Source organism: Peromyscus maniculatus, chromosome 13 (genome assembly GCF_049852395.1).
Source record: "Peromyscus maniculatus bairdii isolate BWxNUB_F1_BW_parent chromosome 13, HU_Pman_BW_mat_3.1, whole genome shotgun sequence".
In the NCBI taxonomy this organism is placed as follows: domain Eukaryota; kingdom Metazoa; phylum Chordata; class Mammalia; order Rodentia; family Cricetidae; genus Peromyscus; species Peromyscus maniculatus.
This window is the reverse complement of record NC_134864.1, coordinates 49,662,962-49,682,935: the sequence shown is the minus strand read 5'-3', so window position 1 is coordinate 49,682,935 and position 19,974 is coordinate 49,662,962. Positions and strand designations below refer to the sequence as shown.

Here is a 19,974-nt window from a genome sequence, read left to right as displayed (position 1 = left end):
CTGTTCAGAAAGTCCTATGCCAATGATTTCAAGGCTATTCCCCACTTTCTTTTGTATCAGATTCAGTGGATCTGGTTTTATATTGAGATCCTCAATCCATTTGGAGTTGAAGTTTGTGCAGGGTGATAAGCACGGATCTATTTGGACTCTTCTCCACGCAGCCATTCAGCTTGACCAGTACCATTTGTTCAAGATACTGACCTTATTCCAGTGTATTTTTCTGGCTTCCTTATAAAAAATCAGGTGTCCATAGATGTGTGGGTTTATGTCTGGGTTTTAATTAAATTTCATTGACCAGTGTGTCTGCTCTTGTACCACTACCATGCTGTTGTTATTACCATAGCTTAGTATACAAGATGAGCCAGGGATAGTGATACCACCCACAGTTCTTTGGTTTTTTTTAATTTAGGGTGGTTTTAGCTATCCTGTTTGTTTGGTGTGTGTGTGTGTGTGTGTGTGTGTGTGTGTGTGTGTGTGTGTGTGAAGATCTGTGTAGAATTGTGTTGGAATTTTGATGGAGATTGCAGTGAATCTGTAGATTGCTTTTGGTAGGATGGCCATTTTTACTATGTTCATCCTACTGACCCATGAGCATGGGAGATGTTCCCATCTTCTGATATCTTCTTCAATGTCTTAAAGTTTTTATCACACAAGTCTTTCACTAGCTTGGGTAGTTACCCAAGATACTTTATATTATTTGAGGCTGTTATGAAAGGTGTTGTTTCCCTGATTTCTTTCTCAGTCCATTTGTCGTTTGTATAGGAGAGCTACTGATTTTTATGAGTTAATTTTATATCCAACAACTTTGCTGAAAGTGTTTTTCGGCTGTAGGAGTTTCCTAGTGGAACTGTTTGAGTCATTTATGTATACTATCATATCATCTGTGAGTAAAGATACTTTGACTTTTTCCTTTTCTATTTGTATGCCCTTGATCTTCAATTGTCTTATTGCTCTAGCTAAGATTTCAGGTATTATATTGAATAGATGTGGAAAGAGTGGTCTACCTTGTCTTGTTCCTGATTTCAATGGGATTGCTTTGAGTTTCTCTCCATTTAAATTAATTTTGGCTATGGGCTTACTATAAACTGCCTTTTTTATATAGATGTATGTCCCTTGTATCCCTATTCTCTCTAAGACTTTGATCGTGAAGGGTCATTGGATTTTGTCAAAGGCCTTTCCTGTATCTTATGAGATGACCATGTGGTTTTTGTCTTTCCATTTGTTTATATGATGGATTATATTTATTGATTTATATATGTTGAACCATCCCTGCATCAATGGGATGAAGCCTACTTGATCATTGTGGATGATCTTTTTGATTTGTTCTTGGATTCAGTTTGCAAGTATTTTATTGAGAATTTTTGCATCTATGTTCATTATGGGAAATAGGTCTGTAATTCTTTCTCTTTGTTGGGTCTGTATGTGGTTTGGGTATCAGAGTAACTATGGCCTTGCAAAACAAATTGGGCAGTGTATCTTTTTCTGTTTTACGGAAAAATTTGAGGAATGTTGGCATTAACTCTTCTTGGAAAGTCTGATAGAATTCTATGCTAAAACCATCATCTGGTCTTTGGCTTTTTATTTTGGTTGGGAGGCAGTTAATGACTGCTTCTATTTCACTAAGGTTTATAGGTCTATTGAAATTGCTTATTTGATCTTGATTTAACCTTAGTAAGTAGTATCTATCAAGAAAATTAGCCATTTCTTTTAGGTTTTTCCAATTTTGTAGAATAACCATTTTTCAAGTTGGTCCTAAACCAAAAATAAAATAAAATAAAAACCTTTAGTTGGGTGATGGTGATGAATACCTTTAAACCCAGCACTCTGGAGGCAGAGGCAGAGGCAGATAGATCTCTGAGTTCAAGGTCAGCCTGGTCTACAGCACAAGTTCCAGGACAGCCAGGGCTACCCAGAAAAACCCTGTTTAAAAAAAAAAAGAGAAAAGAAAACAAAAAATAAAGTATGTTTTTATGAGTCTCCGGGTTTCCTCGACGTCTGCTGTTATCTACCACTTTTCATTTTTAATTTTGTTAATTTGGATATTCTCTCTCTGCCCTTTAATTAATTTGGATAAGGGTTTGTCAATCTTACTGATATTTCTCAAAGAACCAAATCCTTGTTTCACTGATTCTTTATTTTGTTTATTTCTATTTTATTGGTCTCAGCCCCGAGTTTGATTATTTCTTGCCCTTTCTTCTTTTTTTTTTTTTTTTTTTTTTTAAAGATTTATTTATTTGTTATGTATACAGTGTTCTGTCTGCACATATCCCTGCAGGCCAGAAGAGGGCACCAGATCTCATTACAGATGGTTGTGAGCCACCATGTGGTTGCTGGGAATTGAACTCAGGACCTTTGGAAGAACAAGCAGTGCTCTTAACCTCTGAGCCATCTCTCCAGCCCCCGCCCTTTCTTCTTTTATTCTAGAGCTTTCATGTGTGCTGTCAAGTTACTTGTAGATTTCTGCAAAGTTTCTTTCTCTCTTTCTTTCTTTCTTTCTTTCTTTCTTTCTTTCTTTCTTTCTTTCTTTCTTTCTTTCTTTCTTTCTTTCTTTAATATAGGCACTTAGTGCTATGAACTTGCCTCTTTGAACCACTGTCTTTATGTCCATATGTTTGGGTATGTTGTGTATTCATTTTCATTCAAGTCTAAAAAGTCTTTGATTTCGTTCTTAATTTCTCTCCATCTATTTTTCATTCAGCAGTGAGTTGTTCAGTTTTCATGAGTTTGTAAGCTTTCCGTTATTTCTATTGCGGTTGATTCCTAGCTTTAATCTATGGTGGTCAGATAGAATGCAGGGTGCTATTTCAGTTTTCTTTTATTGTTGAGAATTGTTTTGTGTCCAAGTATGTGATCAGTTTTGGAGAACATTACATGTTCTCTGCTGAAAAGAAGATTCTTTTGTGTTTGGGTGAAATGTTCTGTAGATCCCTGTTAAGTCCATTTGGTTTATGATGTCCATTAGCGCCAGCAGTTCTCTTGTAGTTTTTGTCTGGATGCCCTGTCTATTGGTGAAGTGGATGATTGCAGTCTCCCACTATCCAGATGTGAGATTCAGTATATGACTTAAGCTGTTGTAGTAGTGAATGTTTTATGAGCTTGGATGCCCTTATGTTTGGTATATAGATGTTGAGGATTGCAATGCCCTCTTATGTAATGTCCTTCCCTATCTCTTCTGATTAAATTTGGTTTGAAGTCTATTTTGTCAGGTACTAAAATGGTTACACCAGCTTCCTTCTAGGGGTTCCTTTTTCGGTCCATTACCCTGAGTTGATGTCAAGGTGTGTTTCTTGAATGCAGCAGGAAGGATCCTCTGTTCTCATCCATTCATTCTATTAGTCTATGTCTTGTCCAAGTTCCTAAAGTTTTCATTTTCTAGCTTTCTCTCAGTGTGGATTTGCTTTGTTAAGTCTATTTCCACTCTCAGTTTTGAGCTGTTGAATCTTTCCTTGCACTGTGTTGTCAGAGACGTCTTTAAGGACCTCTGTTCTATTGATAAAGGCTATTTCTACGTCTCTTTCTTGTGCTTCGGCTCTGTTGCAGTGCTCAGGGTGCTAGGTAGGGTTCCTGGTTCTCCTGGAGACGTTGTCCTGGCTGTTGCTGTTTCTATGCCGCCATCTCGGCGTCTGCTTGGAGAAGAATGTCATTTTAGGTGCTGGTATCTGGTCTTGCTTTGGGAGGGTTTTATTCCTTGGTTTCTGTTGCCCTCTGGTTCTTAGGAGAGTGTGGTTGCTCTATGTTGCCTAGTAAGAAATTCTTCTGGGATTCTGATAGGTGTGGCCACTGGGGGTTCAGGGTAAAATGTGTATGTGTAGGTATTGGGGTCTGATACTTAGGAATAGGGATGGTCTAGGCCTCAGCAAGTGATCTGCTGCAGAACTGTGGATGAGACTGGGGGATTAGATTAGATTTGGAGGAGAGGAGAGATGGGTAAAGATCTGCAGTTAGCCTGCCTGTTTCCCTGGTCAGAGTGGCCTGTGGATTCCCACGGAGTGCCTGCTGGAGTTGGGATCTGGGACATAGTAATGAGTGGGGGAGGGCGGCTGGAAGGGGAGAGCTGTGTGATCAGTGGAGCTGGGAGCAAAGGTGCGGGGAGATGTGCAGGTAGCACACTTGTCCCACCAGCCTTCCTTTTCGAGACAGTCTTAAATCTGGAGCTCAGTGATTGAGCTAGGCTTTATGGCCAGTTCCCTCCAGGGGTCCTTCTTTCTGTCTTCTGTCGCTCCCCACTGTTGGCTTTTCCCAGGGTGCCCGGGATAGGAGTCCAGTCCTCGTACTACTGTGTCTGGCACTCTGCCTACCAGCTGTTGCCTCTGTGCCCTGAAACATTATTTAAGTAGTTGAAAGAAGATGTTTTTAACGTTGTGTGTGTGTGTGTGTGTGTGTGTGTATGTGTGTGTGTGAGTATGCAAGCACTTGTGGAAAGAAAAGGAAGTAGGTTCTCACCTTCTTCCACGTGGGATCCAGGGGTTAAACTCAGGGTGGAAATAAGGGCCATTGCGTACGTGAGATCTCACCAGGCAACCTCAACTTCATTTATTCAGTATTTATTGTATGTACAACACTGACCACTTGTTCATTTCAGCTGTTTCTCTGGAAAAAATTATATTCTAAAACTAGTGGAATGGAATTCATGAACACAAAATTTTTTGTGTTTTCATTTTTAGGGAAGCAGCAAGAGAATGTCGTAGAAAGAAGAAAGAATATGTGAAATGTTTAGAGAACAGAGTGGCAGTGCTTGAAAACCAAAACAAGACATTGATTGAGGAGCTAAAAGCACTTAAGGACCTTTACTGCCACAAATCAGATTAATTTGGGATTTAAATTTTCACCTGTTACGGTGGAAAATGGACTGGATTGGCCACAAACAGAAAGACAAAATAAACATTTATTTTCTAAACATTTCTTTTTTTCTATGCGCAAAACTGCCTGAAAGCAACTACAGAATCTCGTTCATTTCTGCTTTTGCATTAAACTGTGAATGTTCCAGCACCTGCTTCCACTTCTCCCTCAAGACATGTGCAGCACCAGGAATCATGAAGAGACTTCTGCTCTCCATCACCCACCCTCCTCAAGAAGTAATAATGTGTTTATTTGTAAATTGTTGGGGGAAATGAGGAAAATGAAATCTTGGCTTTTTTTGGTTTTGTTTTAGGTTTGGTTATGTTTGTTTGTTTGTTTTGTTTGTTTTGTTTTGTTTTGTTTTGTTTCCTTTTAATGATTTCAAGGTTTGTGCTGAGCTCCATGATTGCCTTAGGGACAGAATGACCCAACCTTTTGAGCTGAAGTAATGTGTGGGGCACATGAGGAAAGTAGGTAAGGTGCAGTGAGGAAGGGTTGATTGCCAAATCAATGTTTTTACAGTTTCATTGTGAATTATGTAGAGCTGTTGAAAGACATACCCTCTAAAAACAGATTTTAGTTCGATGTTGAGGAGTAAACTGTCCACGGAGGTGGATCCTTTTCTTCAGTACTAAGTTATCCTTGGTTCTGAGCAGACTTCTGTATTAGGCACAGCTGTCCTATAGGGCAGTTGTTACTTCTGAACTCAGTTCTGTGTGTTCGGCAGCTGGAGCACATTAAAAGAAGTAACCAAGTGAAAACAAGATGGTATTTGAATTGTGAGTTCAGTTAAAATCCAAGTGCAAAGCTTATTTGGGTTAGTACTAAATCTTAATGAACAGACACTGGCCAGGAAGCCAGCTCCTTGAGTTATCTATAACAAGGTTTTAATAAATAAAAGCTTTTGTCCTTGCTTTCAGAATCCTTATATTGTCACTCATTTGCCTAAAAAGCTATTTGTAATTCCCTGTTGTATTTACGTTGTACCACCAGTGGGAAAGCTTGCAAGATGTCCAAGCAGGGTGATTGCTCTGGAGAAGGACTAAATGTCTAACCTTTTCTGTATTCGAAGAGTTGATCAGAAGATCTCTTGGGGTTTTTTAAATGAAAGAATTACAAAGTTGTGATTCTAAAGTGTAGTATTAAATGCACACAAGAAAAGCAGTTTTCTTCAGGCATTGGAGTGTCTGCTGTGCTACAGAATTTGGCAAAACACTCTTTTCCTCCCATAAAAGGTGGTACTGCTTTAGCTATCCAGTAGCTATTCTGTTGTTTCTAAAGAAGCTCCCTACTTAAATCCTGACTCAATAGTCTGCATTTATGTGTGATGTTCTGATAAAAAACTTAGTAATAACTCATTTTATTCAGTAAGTCTGATAAAATCTAAAAGTTACTCTTTAAAAGACAAATATGAGGAAGGTGGAGGTTGGCATGTTAGATAACTTCTGTTTGAGAAAGAATTTGAACTCAGAAGGCTGTTTTATATTTGCTCATGGGATATTAAGAATGCTGGTTTTAATGGCAGTATATACATATGAGCACTAGATACTTGGCCTCTTTTTTAAAATAAGACTTTAGGTTACTATCTGTAAATGTTTTATCTTGTTTGTAACAAACCATTGTCTTTTTTCAAGGATGAACAGTTTGTGAAGGAGCATCATTCTAAGACTTGAGTGATGTAATCCTTAAGTTTGGACAGTTCACCAGATTCTCAAGAAGGCTTTCAAACAACTATAAAGTTTGATGTTTGTCCTGCTGAGCTTACTGGAAAGAGATAGCATAAGAACTGTCTGTGTACCAGCATGTAGATATATCATTTGCTAAACCTGGTTAAACAGAAATGAAACAAAATCACAAATCTGTTGACGAGCTGGAATTACTTCACATTAAGTCAAAATGTCAGATTGAGCATTTTAAAATGTCACAAGTGAAAAAATTGCCAGTGTGTAGAAGTTGTAATCTCTAGGTGTCTGCAAAAGTTGAGGCTTTCTACAGAACTAAGGAAATGGATGGTCTTCTTAGCCTTTACACGCCCAGGCAGTCTCAGGCACACCTACTAACTAGATGGATGGATTTAAATTCCCAGAGGCCTGGGCCGTTGTGCCTGGAGCATGGCTGCACTGGTTTGAAGCTGGTTATTTAATAAGGTGAGAAATACATGGTGTTGCTAAATCTGACTTGAAATTTTCAGTTTATACCGAAAGAAATCAAGCATCTTTAATGCAAGCTGTTTTTTTAATATAAGAATTAGAAAAAAAAATGCTTTGTTTTTGAGCTACTTGGAGAATCTTTATTAAGAAAATGACATAATTTTTTAAAAACTCTTATATCCAAGATTGTATGTGGCCATATTACCAGTGATGTTTTTCTTGATATTGGCCAAAAGGGAATGAAAATGTTGTCATAGGAATCTGTACATATGCTACTGATTTGCCTAGAAACTAGCAAGTTTGGTATTGCTCACTTTGCATATATAGGGCCAGGTGGCACTTTTATCTATAGGACAGATTAACTCTAATAAAAATGAAATGGGAAGGGGTTTATTTTTGATATATTACTCTTCTGAGTTTTCAAGCTTTGATAGTGTTTAACTGAAAAGTGATTTAGAAAGGGCTAGATCCAATGTTCATATTAAAAAAATTGATGAGACACAATTTAAGTTCTTTATCAAAAGCAAATACCATATTAGCAACCGTCATATTGTCATAGGTGCTGTGCTTGTTTAGATGTTATAGAATGGGTGGGGAAGTGGCATTTTGTAATATATGTGTACATATATACATACATACAGTATATCATCTAAACGCTCTGAGAGAGCTGTTATGTCAGGAATGCTGAGTATTACAGCATAGTGAGGTCAGATGAAATTCCACACTCTGTGTGTTCTCCTGCATCTCTTCTGGGGGTTCAGTGACTATATTACTCCAGCACTCATAACTGGTTTTTATCCTTTATTTTTCTTCCAGTTTTTCATTAGTTTTCTTTGGCTTGGCTTCTGGTATGTTACCAGTCACTTGAAAACTCCTAACCCCCAAAGCTCTTTTGCTTTTGTTTCTTCCGGCTTTGTTTCTGGCAGCTATAGAATTGGCAAGAACGTTTTGAAAATAGCTTTTAGGAGATTTTTTTTTTTCTTTTGAGAATCACATTGGGCAGACTTCTGGTGTTTCATTTGAACAGGGATTTTCATCAGGAAATGTGTTTTGAAGGCAGGTCAGCAAGCATGTGTCTAAAGCACAAAGCCAGTCAGACAGGCTGTCCCGTCACAAGTCATCTGGCTGGAGTTTGTCTGTCTCTCAGGACTCCTCCCTGCTGTTTGCCACCATTTAGGGTGACATGGGATCTTACAAAGATTGGGGCCTAGAAACAAATGGAGTTCTCTACCTTGGGTGCTTTTAATTACTTGGAGTGACTTCAACCCAAAGTCTTCTTTCCTGTTAAGAAGCTTTCATTCTCTGCCGACTCCAGTCAGCTAGTAGCACGCACGAGTTTGTTTCTCTGCCAATAGCTGCTTCGTTTCGGTCCCTTCCAGAGGCTTTCTTTGTTCTGCCTCTGTAACACTGAAAACTATTGGCATATCATTCCCTGGGGCCCGATACAAAGGTTGTATATTTACTTGGGGTTGTATTTACATTAGTTCTTTGTAAATGTTCGGTGTAACTTGCACTTTTTTTTAATGACCCAGTTTGGGTATCAGCAACTTGGGAAATTCCCTCATGGGTTAGTTCTCCACTGATGCTTTGTCTTCCTCCTCTCTTCAAATCATGACTCCTTAATGGAAGCTCTTCAGTGATTACAATGTCATAGCTGGTCTAAAGCATGTTATAAAAGCTAAATATCTGGGAATTAGAGTTGACTAGTCCAGTTAATTAAAAAGTGAGCTGAGACTTTTTCATCATGAGTAAATATTGAAGGAAAAATAAATACCTGTAACTTTAAATTTCATCCTCAACCCATTATTAATTCTATGTAGACTATGCCAAAAATTTTTCCAGGATAGTACAGACTTTGTTAAACAGTTAACTTATTGTCATCACGGGAAACCATGTAATAATCATTGTTACTAAAGTATTTCCATTTTAATTTCGGCTTTGTTAACTTCAAAGAAATGCTGCCTAAACTTGACTGGTTTCAGATGAGGGAGAAGTATGCTTTGTTAGGCCTGTACAGGTGAATTATTACTACAGAATAAACTTGTTCACAGAGTTGTACAAAGCACAACTAGAGTTTCTGGTGGGTGGCTTATGTGTCTTGATTACTTTCAATGTTAATAATGTTGACTTTTAAGTTAACAGTCACTGTTATGTACTAGGAACTGGTTTCCTTGACTTTCTAGAATCAATGACCGAGAGAGGCATATAGTCCTTGAGGGGTTGAACATAGCATGAAGTTGAGTCAGTGTGGAAGAATTTCAAACAAATTAACAGGGTGCTGAAGTTCCGGCTGACTCGTCTGCTCATGGTATGTTTGCTGATGAGTGAATGTATGTGTCCTCAGGGGCAGACAAACAAACGTTAACAAGGACCAGAAACATTTGAATGGAGGAGTTATATTTCAGGTGTTTTAGCTTGAAATTTATTTTTTAAAAAAAGAAAAATTAAAAAAATAAGTAGGAGAGACAAGTTTGGGAAGCAAGTTGGTGGTATAAGAACAGGCGGAGCAAATGCTGGCCAGTCCTCATTCTGGTAGTTGTGGGGGCAGGTCCCAGGTGGGTAAGTGTCAGTTACTACCAGCAAGTAAGAGGAAGGTGAGTAATCTATAGGAAGGAGTACGTGAGAAGGTTCGAACAGTAGGAACTCCTACTTCCCAGGCATGAGTCACGCTTGCCCATAGAAGTCCAGCATTTCTAAGCTTCTGCTGAGGGGCATCTCAGAGATGGGAGTAAATCTGAGATTTTAAAAAAATCGGTAGGGAAGAAATGTCTCTGCAGATCATGATCTATGTTGGCCACATGAAATGATTTATTATATTTGGGAGGTTTTATTTTCTTATGTTTTTTAAAATTGAATTGGTAAATGCTTTATAGACGTATTTTTACCCAGGTGCCACTTCAATGTGTATGTAATAAAATTATTTATATTAAAAGTGGGAAGTTTGTCAACATTTCTCTGTGCATGTAGATTTATTAGGATGGCAAAGTGTGTTAGTTAGCAGTTTTCTGTGTGAAGCTGTCTTCAGCTGATCTGTGCACAGTGGTTACAATGCCCCCAGCAGAAGGGATCGTTTCCAACCCGGACATGTCACTTGAAACTTCTGAAAAGATAACTAACCAGGGAAGTCCTAGGATGCTCTTTGGCTTTTGGTTTTTCCTTGAGTACTGGAGTAGAGAATACCTCCCCTAGAACTGTCAGCACAAAACAGGGTATCAGCTTCTAACTCTGATGTTTCCATTGGAGTTGAGTACTAATAACTATGAGGAGGGAAATACATTTCTAATAAAATTCCCTACAATCAAGAAACATCCCTGTTTAAATTTTTTTACCTAAATCTTTTTGTGCTTTATGTGTAAAGAATAAAGGTACTAAACTACCGTGCATTTTATTAACACTATGTACATACTGGCTGCTTTGTGTTCAGAATGGTAGCAGTTGCTTTGTATATTAAAGTGATCCTTGTGAATTTGTGAAATATTGTCATACCGTGCTTTTCTTACTGTGATCTTTGTGGTATCAACTGTCATAATACCCTTTTTACACAGACATTTATGTGCAGACACATAAACATGCTTTTAAAACGCTGTCATGTCTCTTTTTTGGGCGGGGAACCTTTTTTTTTTCCAGCTAGTACATTTTTACCCATTTTCTTGGATTTGAGTATATTAATTTGGTCAAATGAGCAAAGTTTGTATTGACTATATCACAAGCTTGTAATGAAATGCTTAGCAACAGAAAATTGTAATTCACACAACACGTCTAGAGTCAATTTTGCTGAACTTATTTTTAGCACTTTTTTTTAGTGGTGCTGAGCAGTGACCTAAAGATTTGTAAGTGCTGCTGTTGAGTAACTAATGGAGGCATGTACAGCAGCTTACAGTTAGTGTACTGACTGATAACATAACCTCTCAGATCGCCTTTATTCTGAATTAGTAATTGTGCAAATTGCAACAGAAGGTGGGTACAATAGCATGCTCTTGTAATCCCAGACTCAGGACCACAGGAGGCAGAACCAAAGGCTTGGTCGGGTTATCTCCAGTAAGGTCCTGTGGGGAAGGTGGGAAGGGTATGAACGAGTGGTTCTGGGTGGGTGTGGTTACCGTTGTCAAAGAACCAAGAATAAAAGGTATCGGTAATATTCTGAGGTAAGTTCTGAAACTTGTAAAAAGTAAACAGGTTAGTCCTAAGCTGTGTAATGTTTCCTGGTCATCGAATGCAGTCTTGAAGCTTGATTCACTTGGATTTATGTTTCTCCCTTCTACAGAACAACCACACTTCACTGAATTGCAGACTTGCAGAGGGAAAGGATGGGACCTGGTATGGTGGTGCACACCTTTAATCCCAGCACATGGAAGGCAGGGGCAGGCCTGATCTACATAGTGAGTTCCAGGGCAGTCAGAACTACATAGTGAGACCCTTTCTTAAAACACCAGGGGGGGGGGGGGAATTGAAAGGATGCTATCAATTTTGTGAGGACGAGGTGTAGCCAGAGTGATCACACTACTTGTAAGCTGTGGACCTCTGGAATAATGAGAATACCTGTCTTCATGTTGGCTGTCCCCTGACATTCATTTGAGGGCACACCTCTAGAAACTGGAGTGACAGTCCTTTTTCTAAAAACATTCCTTGAATGTAATTGTAATAACTTTGTATAGTTGGCACCCCTTTCCTCTGCGATGAATTCTAGACTTGGTGTGTTACACTCACTGCAAAGCACAGGTCCCAAACAGAACTTCTCATTTCTCCAAACCTGCCCCTTCAGGCATTTTCCATGTCATAAATGCTGCCACTTCCCATTCGATTGTCAAGCCCAGGGAAGTCCTGTCTTCATCCGTGCCACCTTGCCCGTTAGATACGTCATCAGATGAGGACTAACATCAGTAGAAGGCAGGCTCGTTTCCGGGAGTGAATATTATTTTTGCTTTTTAATTGATACAAGTAGCAAGGTTATGTTTGGAAGTGAACCGCTCGGCAGTAGCAGTGCATTCACACACTTGTGCAACCACCGTTTCTGTACACGTCACAAACATTTCCAGCACCTGGATAAACTCCTACTCCCACTAAATGCTTAGCTTCCCTTTTTTCTTCCCGCAGAGCTCTGGCGACTGACAATCTGCTTCCTGGGAATTTACCAATTCTGAGTAATTTCAAGTATCATCCACATAATGCGTATGACTTTGTGTCTAGCTTTTTCCATTAAACATGTTTCTGACACTGGAATTCAACCCCGTACCCTGATCATACAAGTCAAGTGCTCTGTCACATCCTGTACCTTCAAGTATGTGGGGACTAAACCCTGGGGTCCTGCATGCTAGGCAAGTAATCTACCACTGAACTGCATCCCTTAGCTTCTTTCCTAGCTGACTCCACCATCCTTGCTGGTTTGAGAAGAAAAACTGAAATAGCAGAGCTACTACTTCCACACAAGGTTATGGCATGGGTAGACTTTTCTAGTCTTAGTTTTGCTTTCTACCCTCATAACTAGTATCCCATGTTGACAGTATTCCTTTGCTTGGACTGTCTCGGAATTTTCAATTGTAAGACTTTCCTGATTATACCAAGAAACATTTATAGTTTTACAGCATTAAGAACCTTTGGGCTACCAAGGCTTCTGATGTTGAAGCACAGCTCAGGACTGCCTAGATTGCTCAGCTTGTACAAGTGTGAGAACACGCCTCCAGTTTGCTAGTGCAGCCTCTCAATACAGTGACTGCCCATGGTCTTTAAAGAACTTGAGTGCTGTTTTCCCTGGGGTGGTTATGGGCAGCAGGTTACAACATAAACGCTTGCCTTCTACCAACTCAGTTACCAATACTGAGTACATTGGTGGGTCTTAAAGTACCCTAAAGTTTTGTTCTGCTAAAGAACTGGTAGACGATGCTTCCAATAAAGTATAGCAGTTATCTGGGGTTATAGAAAAGTATAGGAGAATGAGACAGGAGGATCAGTTTAAGATCATCCTGGACTATATAGTGAGACCAGGTCTCAAGTGGCAAAGAAAATTAGAGCAGTTAAATGACACTGGTTATTGGTAAATGTTATATACATTCATGCAGTATCATTATTGAGAGCATGTTTTGTTATTTTAATAGCCTGAGAGTATTTCTTGGAGATACACCTTGGGGAAGGTGAGAGAAAAACAGAAATGAAGTGATCCATTTAGGTAAATTATTCATAATGATTTTTTTTTGGTATCAGGGTTATCAAGCTAGCTGCCTTTATGACTACTTAAAATTTAGTGGTATACTGTATTCCCAGTATAACTCGTATCTGTTAGGAGAATGTTGCAGGCAAGCTGGAAGTGATGGTATACATCTGTAATCCTGTTGCTGGAGAGGTGGAGGTAGTTGTTTCTGGTCAGCCTGGACAGCACGGCTGAGCTGTCTAAAATGTAGTAACAGTTATGCTTCTATCCCCAAAAGAATCTAGCATTCAGAGCTGGAGAGGTGGCTCAGTGCTAAGGAGCACTTGCTGTTCTTTCAGAGGACCAAGTTCAATTCCCAGCACCCAGACAGCTCACAATACCCTGTAATTCTAGCTCCGGAAGATCCAACCGCTCCAGCTTCTATACACACTAACATGTATATGCCTGCGCACAGGCACACATAATTAAAACCAATTTTTAAAATCTAGTACTCCATTAATTTACTTGGACAACTATTACAATTCTGATTTCTATGTAAAAGAAACATTTTCTAACAACTGTACCCCTCTACAGGTATTTTCTTTAGCCCAAGGTTGTGCCCCTTACAACCAATGGCCAAACCACACAGAGATGTAAAGGCCAGTGTGTGTGTGTGTGTGTGTGTGTGTGTGTGTGTGTGTGTTCCCTGAGGGAATCTGACTTGGAAAAAGATTCCAAACCCCAAACCAATAAAAGAACTTGATTTTCACTTATAATAACCTTTCTCTCCCTCTCCCTCTCCCACACACACACACACACAATTTGTAGTACACATGGAGTAGGGTGGCAGTCTGTTCAACCTTTCCTGATCCTTGGTTAGTATTTATGAGATCACAAGAAGTCTAGTAACGTCTTAGCAGCCCTGGTAGAGCAGCAGGTATCTCAGTTCCCCAGCTCACCCCACCTCACTTCATTACCTTTTCCCAAAGTCTGCGACCTTACAGGGACTGAACCCAACAGCATTGGGCTGTCTTTGCAGTGTTGGAGACACTGCCAGGCTTTCATTTGTTTCAGAGAGCTTCAGTGTCATGGTACAGTAGTATTTCAGTCAGTAAGCTATGTACACCCCCATTTCATGTCATTTATCAGAACTGTTGAGACAGGACATCACCAAATGCTGATAGCTTTTAGCTCACCTTTATTAAAGTAAAACTTTAACTTGACTACATCTAAAATTAACTAAAATCTAAGGGGCTGGGTATACCTGTGAAGGATTTTTCTTAATTAAATTGTTTGATGCGGGAAGACTCCCTCTAAATACAGATGTTTTGAGGTGGGAAGATCCACCTAATCTGGGCCATAGCTTCAGGGGGCAGCCTGTATAAAGGACATGGAAGAAGGAAGCCCTCCCTCTGCCTGCTTGCCCTCACTCACTGGCAAGTCCATTCCTTCACCTGCATTCGAGCCTCCTCCTCTGGGATTCTGGCATCTACTGCAGACCAGCTGAGACAGCCAGCCTTGTGGACTGACCAACTAGTGGATTCCTGGACCTTCCACTGGTAGACAGCCACTGTGGACTAGGACCACAGCCTGCAAGCCACTCTAGTCCCTCCTCCTCTCCTCTCTCCTCCCCCCTATTCTGTTCCTCCAGAGGGGACCCTGACTAATACAACTACCATTTTAAATAGATGTAGAAGACAACAATGCCAGGTATTTTGATATTCAAAATATTTATTAAAAGAAAATGAGGCCTTCAGTAGTCAACAAATTCAACAAATTTCTATTACCAAATGCCATTGTGAGATCATAATGTGCTATGGTCTACAGTGCTTAAGTTTTTAGTTAGACTTTAATGTAGAAGAAAAGCTTGTACTGATAACTTTATTCATAAAGTCTACTCAGAGAAAACCAGTAACCTCTGGCTAGGGATGTCATAACTCGGGGTTAGTGTTTGCCTAGTATGTGCACAATCTTGGATTTGGTCCCTAGCAGCACAGAACATCAGGGGCCTCTAAACAGAATTGACCCTGCTCACACGGTTATATGCTTTTTACTGAAACTAGGGAAGGAAAAGGAAAGAGGCCTCCAGCAGCTCGCAACTCACCAGGGAGCCTGCTATCCGAGGAGCGACTATAAGTTATAATACAGGGTTTGTACCTTGGGAGCTAACCTTTGTGAAGAAGTGAGAGTTAACTGTTACAAACTGACATATTAAAAGGAAAAAAAAAAAAACCCACCTAGAACTAGATACCACATTGAGAGTCAGCAAAGCTGAGGCAGCATCCCCATGGAAGAAACTTTCAGCCCACAGTTTTATGTCATTTGAAATGTAAAATTTTATTTTTATTTATTCCTTTGCTTACATACTTACCCCTGAAATCTGGCAAAAAAAAGTTCTTCCTCAGCTCATGGTGCCTGAAAACTGTATGGTAAGCGGGGTGTCCGTGGCCCACACCTGTAAGTAATCCCAGCACTCAGGGAGCGGCAAGAGAATCACTCCAAGTCTGAGGTCGGCCTGGTCTACACAGTTTCAGACCCAGCCAGGGCTAGAGTAAGGCCTTATCTCACAAAAAAGTAAGAGACTTCAACAGCACAGCCCTTTCAGGAGCATGTGCAGGAAACCCTGTTTACACTCAGCAGACGAGAAACCAAGACAAACATACAGCCCATGTATGACTGAATCTCACCAGTTCAAAGACACCTTTACACCGTTCTTTTCAGATCGTCAGTGGAGACTGCTTCCCAAGAGGGCACGCTGGGTAAGGAAAGAACATCAGCCAAACCTCACGTGCACATTCACTGCTCAGCAGGGAGCCAATCATGACAGACAGTTACGGCAATGGGACAAGGTATGAATCTGTCTACACAGAACACATGTTCTCTCTTCCTTGAGCAGCTCTGGCTGGACGGACTTGCAGTCTGCCATCACATGAGCATGGGAGTTCTAGCTGTAAAACCTTAGCTGACACACTCAATTCTTAGAAAATAATGCCACTACAAGTCCTTCTGCTGGTTTCTCTTTTGTGCTTTGTAAATATGTACATCCTTCTCCGGATCGTAGTGAACCTTACTCAGAGTAAATTGCCTCTCCAGCATTGTTAAGAAGTTCTTGTCCCGTTCATAGCGAATTCGGCAAGCTAAAAGAATCACAGAGCGGTTGCTACAGAGATGCCCCAGTGTTTGAAGAAGATCTGTGAAGGTATCTTCTAAGTATATGACATCAGCTCCAAGTATGAGATCAAATTCTCCAGGCGAAAACCTTTCCAAATTTTGTCCCCAAGTCAACTCCTTAACAACAACTTTGGGTTTGATATGGGGAGGTAAGTTGGCTTCAACATTTGACTTAAGAAATTCTAATGCTACTTGTCGATCCGTGATAGTCACATGAGCACCTACAATGTGGGACAAACAGAAAGTAAGGTGAGCATCACAGGACCACAGTGGACAGACAGGGTCTGCTCCGGTGAAAACAGGCCTTATCTAAACATCCCAGACGGTATGCAGAGTACCACAACCTTCCACGGGCAGGTCACCAGTCCAGAACAAACTCCTTTTATGCTGTGTAAATAAAAGTAAGCCTTCAGCTTGCTTCTGTGGCACACCTACTATTTGCCAAAGCGGTTCTAGTAAACTGTAGCCTCACAGAGCGACACACGCTGATGCTCTGAATTCTCCAAGTGGAGCTGACCCAACCTTCAGGAGTACCCACCATTCAACTCAATCAGTGGGTTATAACCTTCAACTCAGTAGGGCTCAGGGTAAAATAAAATCCAAGAGTGGAAAATGGCGAAGCAGAACATGGCCATCAAGATGAGAAGATAAAAACCAAAAGTCTGCTTCGGAGGGACTGAAGTCAAAACAGTTTTCACAGGAGACAGCTCAGCTACTGAGAACCTGCAGGGGACCGTCACGCTGCTCTGAAGCAGCTAGGCTGCTTGTGGGATACATGCATATCTACTGAAAAACTGTCCTCCGAATTACTGGACAGCCTTGGTATGTACTGGGTATCATGTTAAACGGCTAGTTCGTGTTCTCCACGTGCTGCTCCACATGCAAATGAGGAGATTACTGGCACAGTATTTATCCATCTGTCTTTATGGGTTACTGAGTGAACTGTAAGATCTATTTGCTTTTAACCAATGTGGGAAAAGAGAAAACTGAACCACAGCCAACCATATTAGGTTAGTCTTATTATAGCTCATCTATAAAGTGTAATCATGTCTAGCTTTGACATCAGAAAGTTTGAAAGTTAAGTGTTTTATTCCTTCATAATAGTATCTTTCTTTTGTATGTTTTCTAATCTCCCAAAGGATCCCGGCACCTTCCCCGTGGCAGCTTGCACCAGGTGTTTCTTATCTTGATAAAACACTAAGGCAGTGTGGAATTAAATCTGAGGTTACAGGTCTAGATGGAGACACCCATAAAAATGCTCAAGCTGAGTCTTCAAGCCTGGACCTACCACTCTATGATTCACTGACAGGCTGTGTTGCCCAAAAAGCAGAATTCAGTGACTGTTCTCTGAGAAGGAAAACAGCAGCAGCCTTCCTGGTTTGAATTAGTTCTTTTAATGTGTATTTCTTGGCAGGATACAGAGCACTCTCCTGGCAATACCAGAGTGATCTAATCATCTAAGCTTCAGCTCGGTACTTTCTCTGAGAAACCTAATGCCTATCCTGGGGATCTCTACCTACTAGGTACTACTAACTTACTAGGTATTCCAGAGCTGGCGTAGTACCTTAATGGCAACCGAACATTACCCTGAACATCTACCAAGTCTACAAATATCTAAGTGACTACTACCAGCCAGGGAGCCCCAGCACTGTGCTCGCCCCAGGCACACTCAGCTGAACCAACACAGGCCTGGTAGGAAAACCTGCATTTGACCCAGGTTGGTTACAGCCTGGTCAATAAGAAGTGGTAAGGAAGGGCATGATGTTGGACCAAACAAGAAGATATAAAATGGTTTCCTGTAAGAGATGTACTACAAGTAGAAAAGCAAGCTACTATTGTTCATAGATGACAATGGAAAGGGAGAGGGGCCTAGTGAAAACCCCAGGGCTGTCACTCAGGAATGGAAAGACAATGTGTAAACCTCTGTCGTCACTTTTAGTTTCAGTTTTCTTCTTTTGTTTGTTTGGTTGGTTGGTTCTTGCTTTTTGAGGCAGGGTTTCTCTGTGTAGCCCTGACTGCCCTGGAACTCACCCTGTAGACCAAGCTGGCCTTGAATTCAGAGATCCGCCTGCCTCTGCCTCCCTGAGGCCTGTGATCAGAGGTGTGCACCACCACTGCCTAGCACAGTTTTTGTTTTATAAGCACTGATTTACTTTTGATTAAACATTCAAACATAACCATGTGCTAGAAACACAAAGCTGAGCAAGAAGATCCTCACCTGGAGCAAAATATCATGAGTGAGAGAAAGCTAAGAACCACGATGCAGTGGGAGACAGAGCAGCGGGAATGTGCTGTGCACCAGGAATCACACAGTCAGAAATTCCTCAAGAGAGGAAGAGGCCAAAGGAAGAGAAACCTGAACTCACGCTAAGATAAGGCCAGGAGCTGGGGAAGGAGAAAGGTCCTTCAAGGCAAAAGGCGGCAGGCATGAGCAGGTGCGGGTCCTGGGAACTTCTCAAAGCCTGAAAGAAGCTGAGGAGCTGTGCAGGGGGAGATGACAAAGCCTTGCCAACAAGCTGGGGATGTGGTCTACAGCAACAAAAAGGCACGGATGTTTAAACACAGACCACACCATCAATTAATTGCACCTTTTAGATAAGTATCTGGCAGCTACTCCAGGAAGTGAGAAAGCAGAGAGACCTGGTGGGAGGAGGCTACAGTCATGCAGGGGACAGATGGTGAGGGCTGGAGTCAGCATTAGAGAAATAGTTAAGATAGACTCCACAGAGCTCAGGGCTGTTGAATTCGGAACCGCAACCCATTAACTCTGTGGTCCATTCATTATAGCAGATGAAGAGAGCAGATCGGCTCTACGTGTCAGGCAGGATGAGACTGACTATACATCTGTCCCTCAACTCCTGTGACTACCTGGACAAGGATACTAACTCCGAACAAGGGAGGAAAGGCCGGGTTTATCTCGTGCCGCCTGAGGTACTAAGAAATAGCCAAGGAGTGGTGCTAGTTTCCCGGGTCCACGGCTCAGCCGCTGTGTGGAACGACAGCAAGTCATCAGACACCTTCCTGAGCATGGATTTCAGGACAGGCGTCTCCAGGCCTAACTGGGCACCAAATTACATGGGAGATTTTTAAAATACAGATTCTCTAACCTAACCCAACTAACAGAATCCTAGCTTCAAAATGGGATTTTTACCCTATTTATAAATTGTTCCCAAGTCGCATAAAGATTCAGGAGATTTTCAAACTAAAACCCTAGTTTGAAAGTCAGAACTAGATTCAAAGTCTTGCCATAATCCATAGCTTTGCAAGCCTGGGCAAGTCGTTTACTCTGTATTAACTCTTGGTCAACACTTGAGGAAAACCCACGAGCAAGTCCACTCGGAGACTGATGCTGGGAAGACACAGCCCAACCGCACACGAGAACGCTCCTCTTCCTGAGGAAGCCTCACGCCCAGTACTAACACCGGCAAAGCATCATCTACTTCTTATGCAATCTGTCTTCACCAAGTCCTTCCCTCGGGACTTAGGATGTAAGTCGCTTCCTAAGATGCCCATCTACCTGCCTGGTCACCCAATGCTCCCCACACTGTCCAAGCAGGCACTTGATAGGTAATTCCTGGACTCAGGGATAAATGACTGGGTACCAAACCATGACCTTTAAAGAGAGAATAACCAATCCCTTTCCAAAATGTTTCAAAATCACGTTTTACTTCAGTTACTGTTTTTAAAACA

General features: G+C 41.0%; 2 protein-coding genes across 17 annotated transcripts in view; one reads left to right on the top strand and one right to left on the bottom strand.

The window, feature by feature from the left end:
* The window catches only part of Creb1 (cAMP responsive element binding protein 1), a 62,435-nt gene extending 52,695 nt beyond the window's left edge, over window positions 1–9,740 (top strand). For 9 of the 12 annotated variants that reach the window (XM_076550243.1, XM_076550242.1, XM_076550244.1 and 6 more), the window contains one exon: window positions 4,665–9,740. In XM_076550243.1, the coding sequence (XP_076406358.1) occupies window positions 4,665–4,809 (145 nt within the window). In that variant the 3' untranslated portion in view covers window positions 4,810–9,740. The remainder of the gene's footprint in view (window positions 1–4,664) is intronic. The other 3 variants (XR_013044119.1, XR_001577672.3, XM_042260224.2) reach the window with 3 other exon arrangements.
* Mettl21a (methyltransferase 21A, HSPA lysine) overlaps window positions 1–19,974 on the bottom strand; it is a 70,393-nt gene that overhangs the window by 45,164 nt on the left and 5,255 nt on the right. For 3 of the 5 annotated variants that reach the window (XM_042260225.2, XM_015993895.3, XM_015993896.3), the window contains exon 4: window positions 15,425–16,505. The exons of the other annotated variants lie outside the window; for them this stretch is intronic. In XM_042260225.2, coding sequence (XP_042116159.1) covers window positions 16,108–16,505 — 398 coding nt within the window. In that variant the 3' untranslated portion in view covers window positions 15,425–16,107. Of the gene's footprint in view, window positions 1–15,424; window positions 16,506–19,974 lie in introns of those variants that run through there. 5 annotated transcript variants of the gene reach the window in all.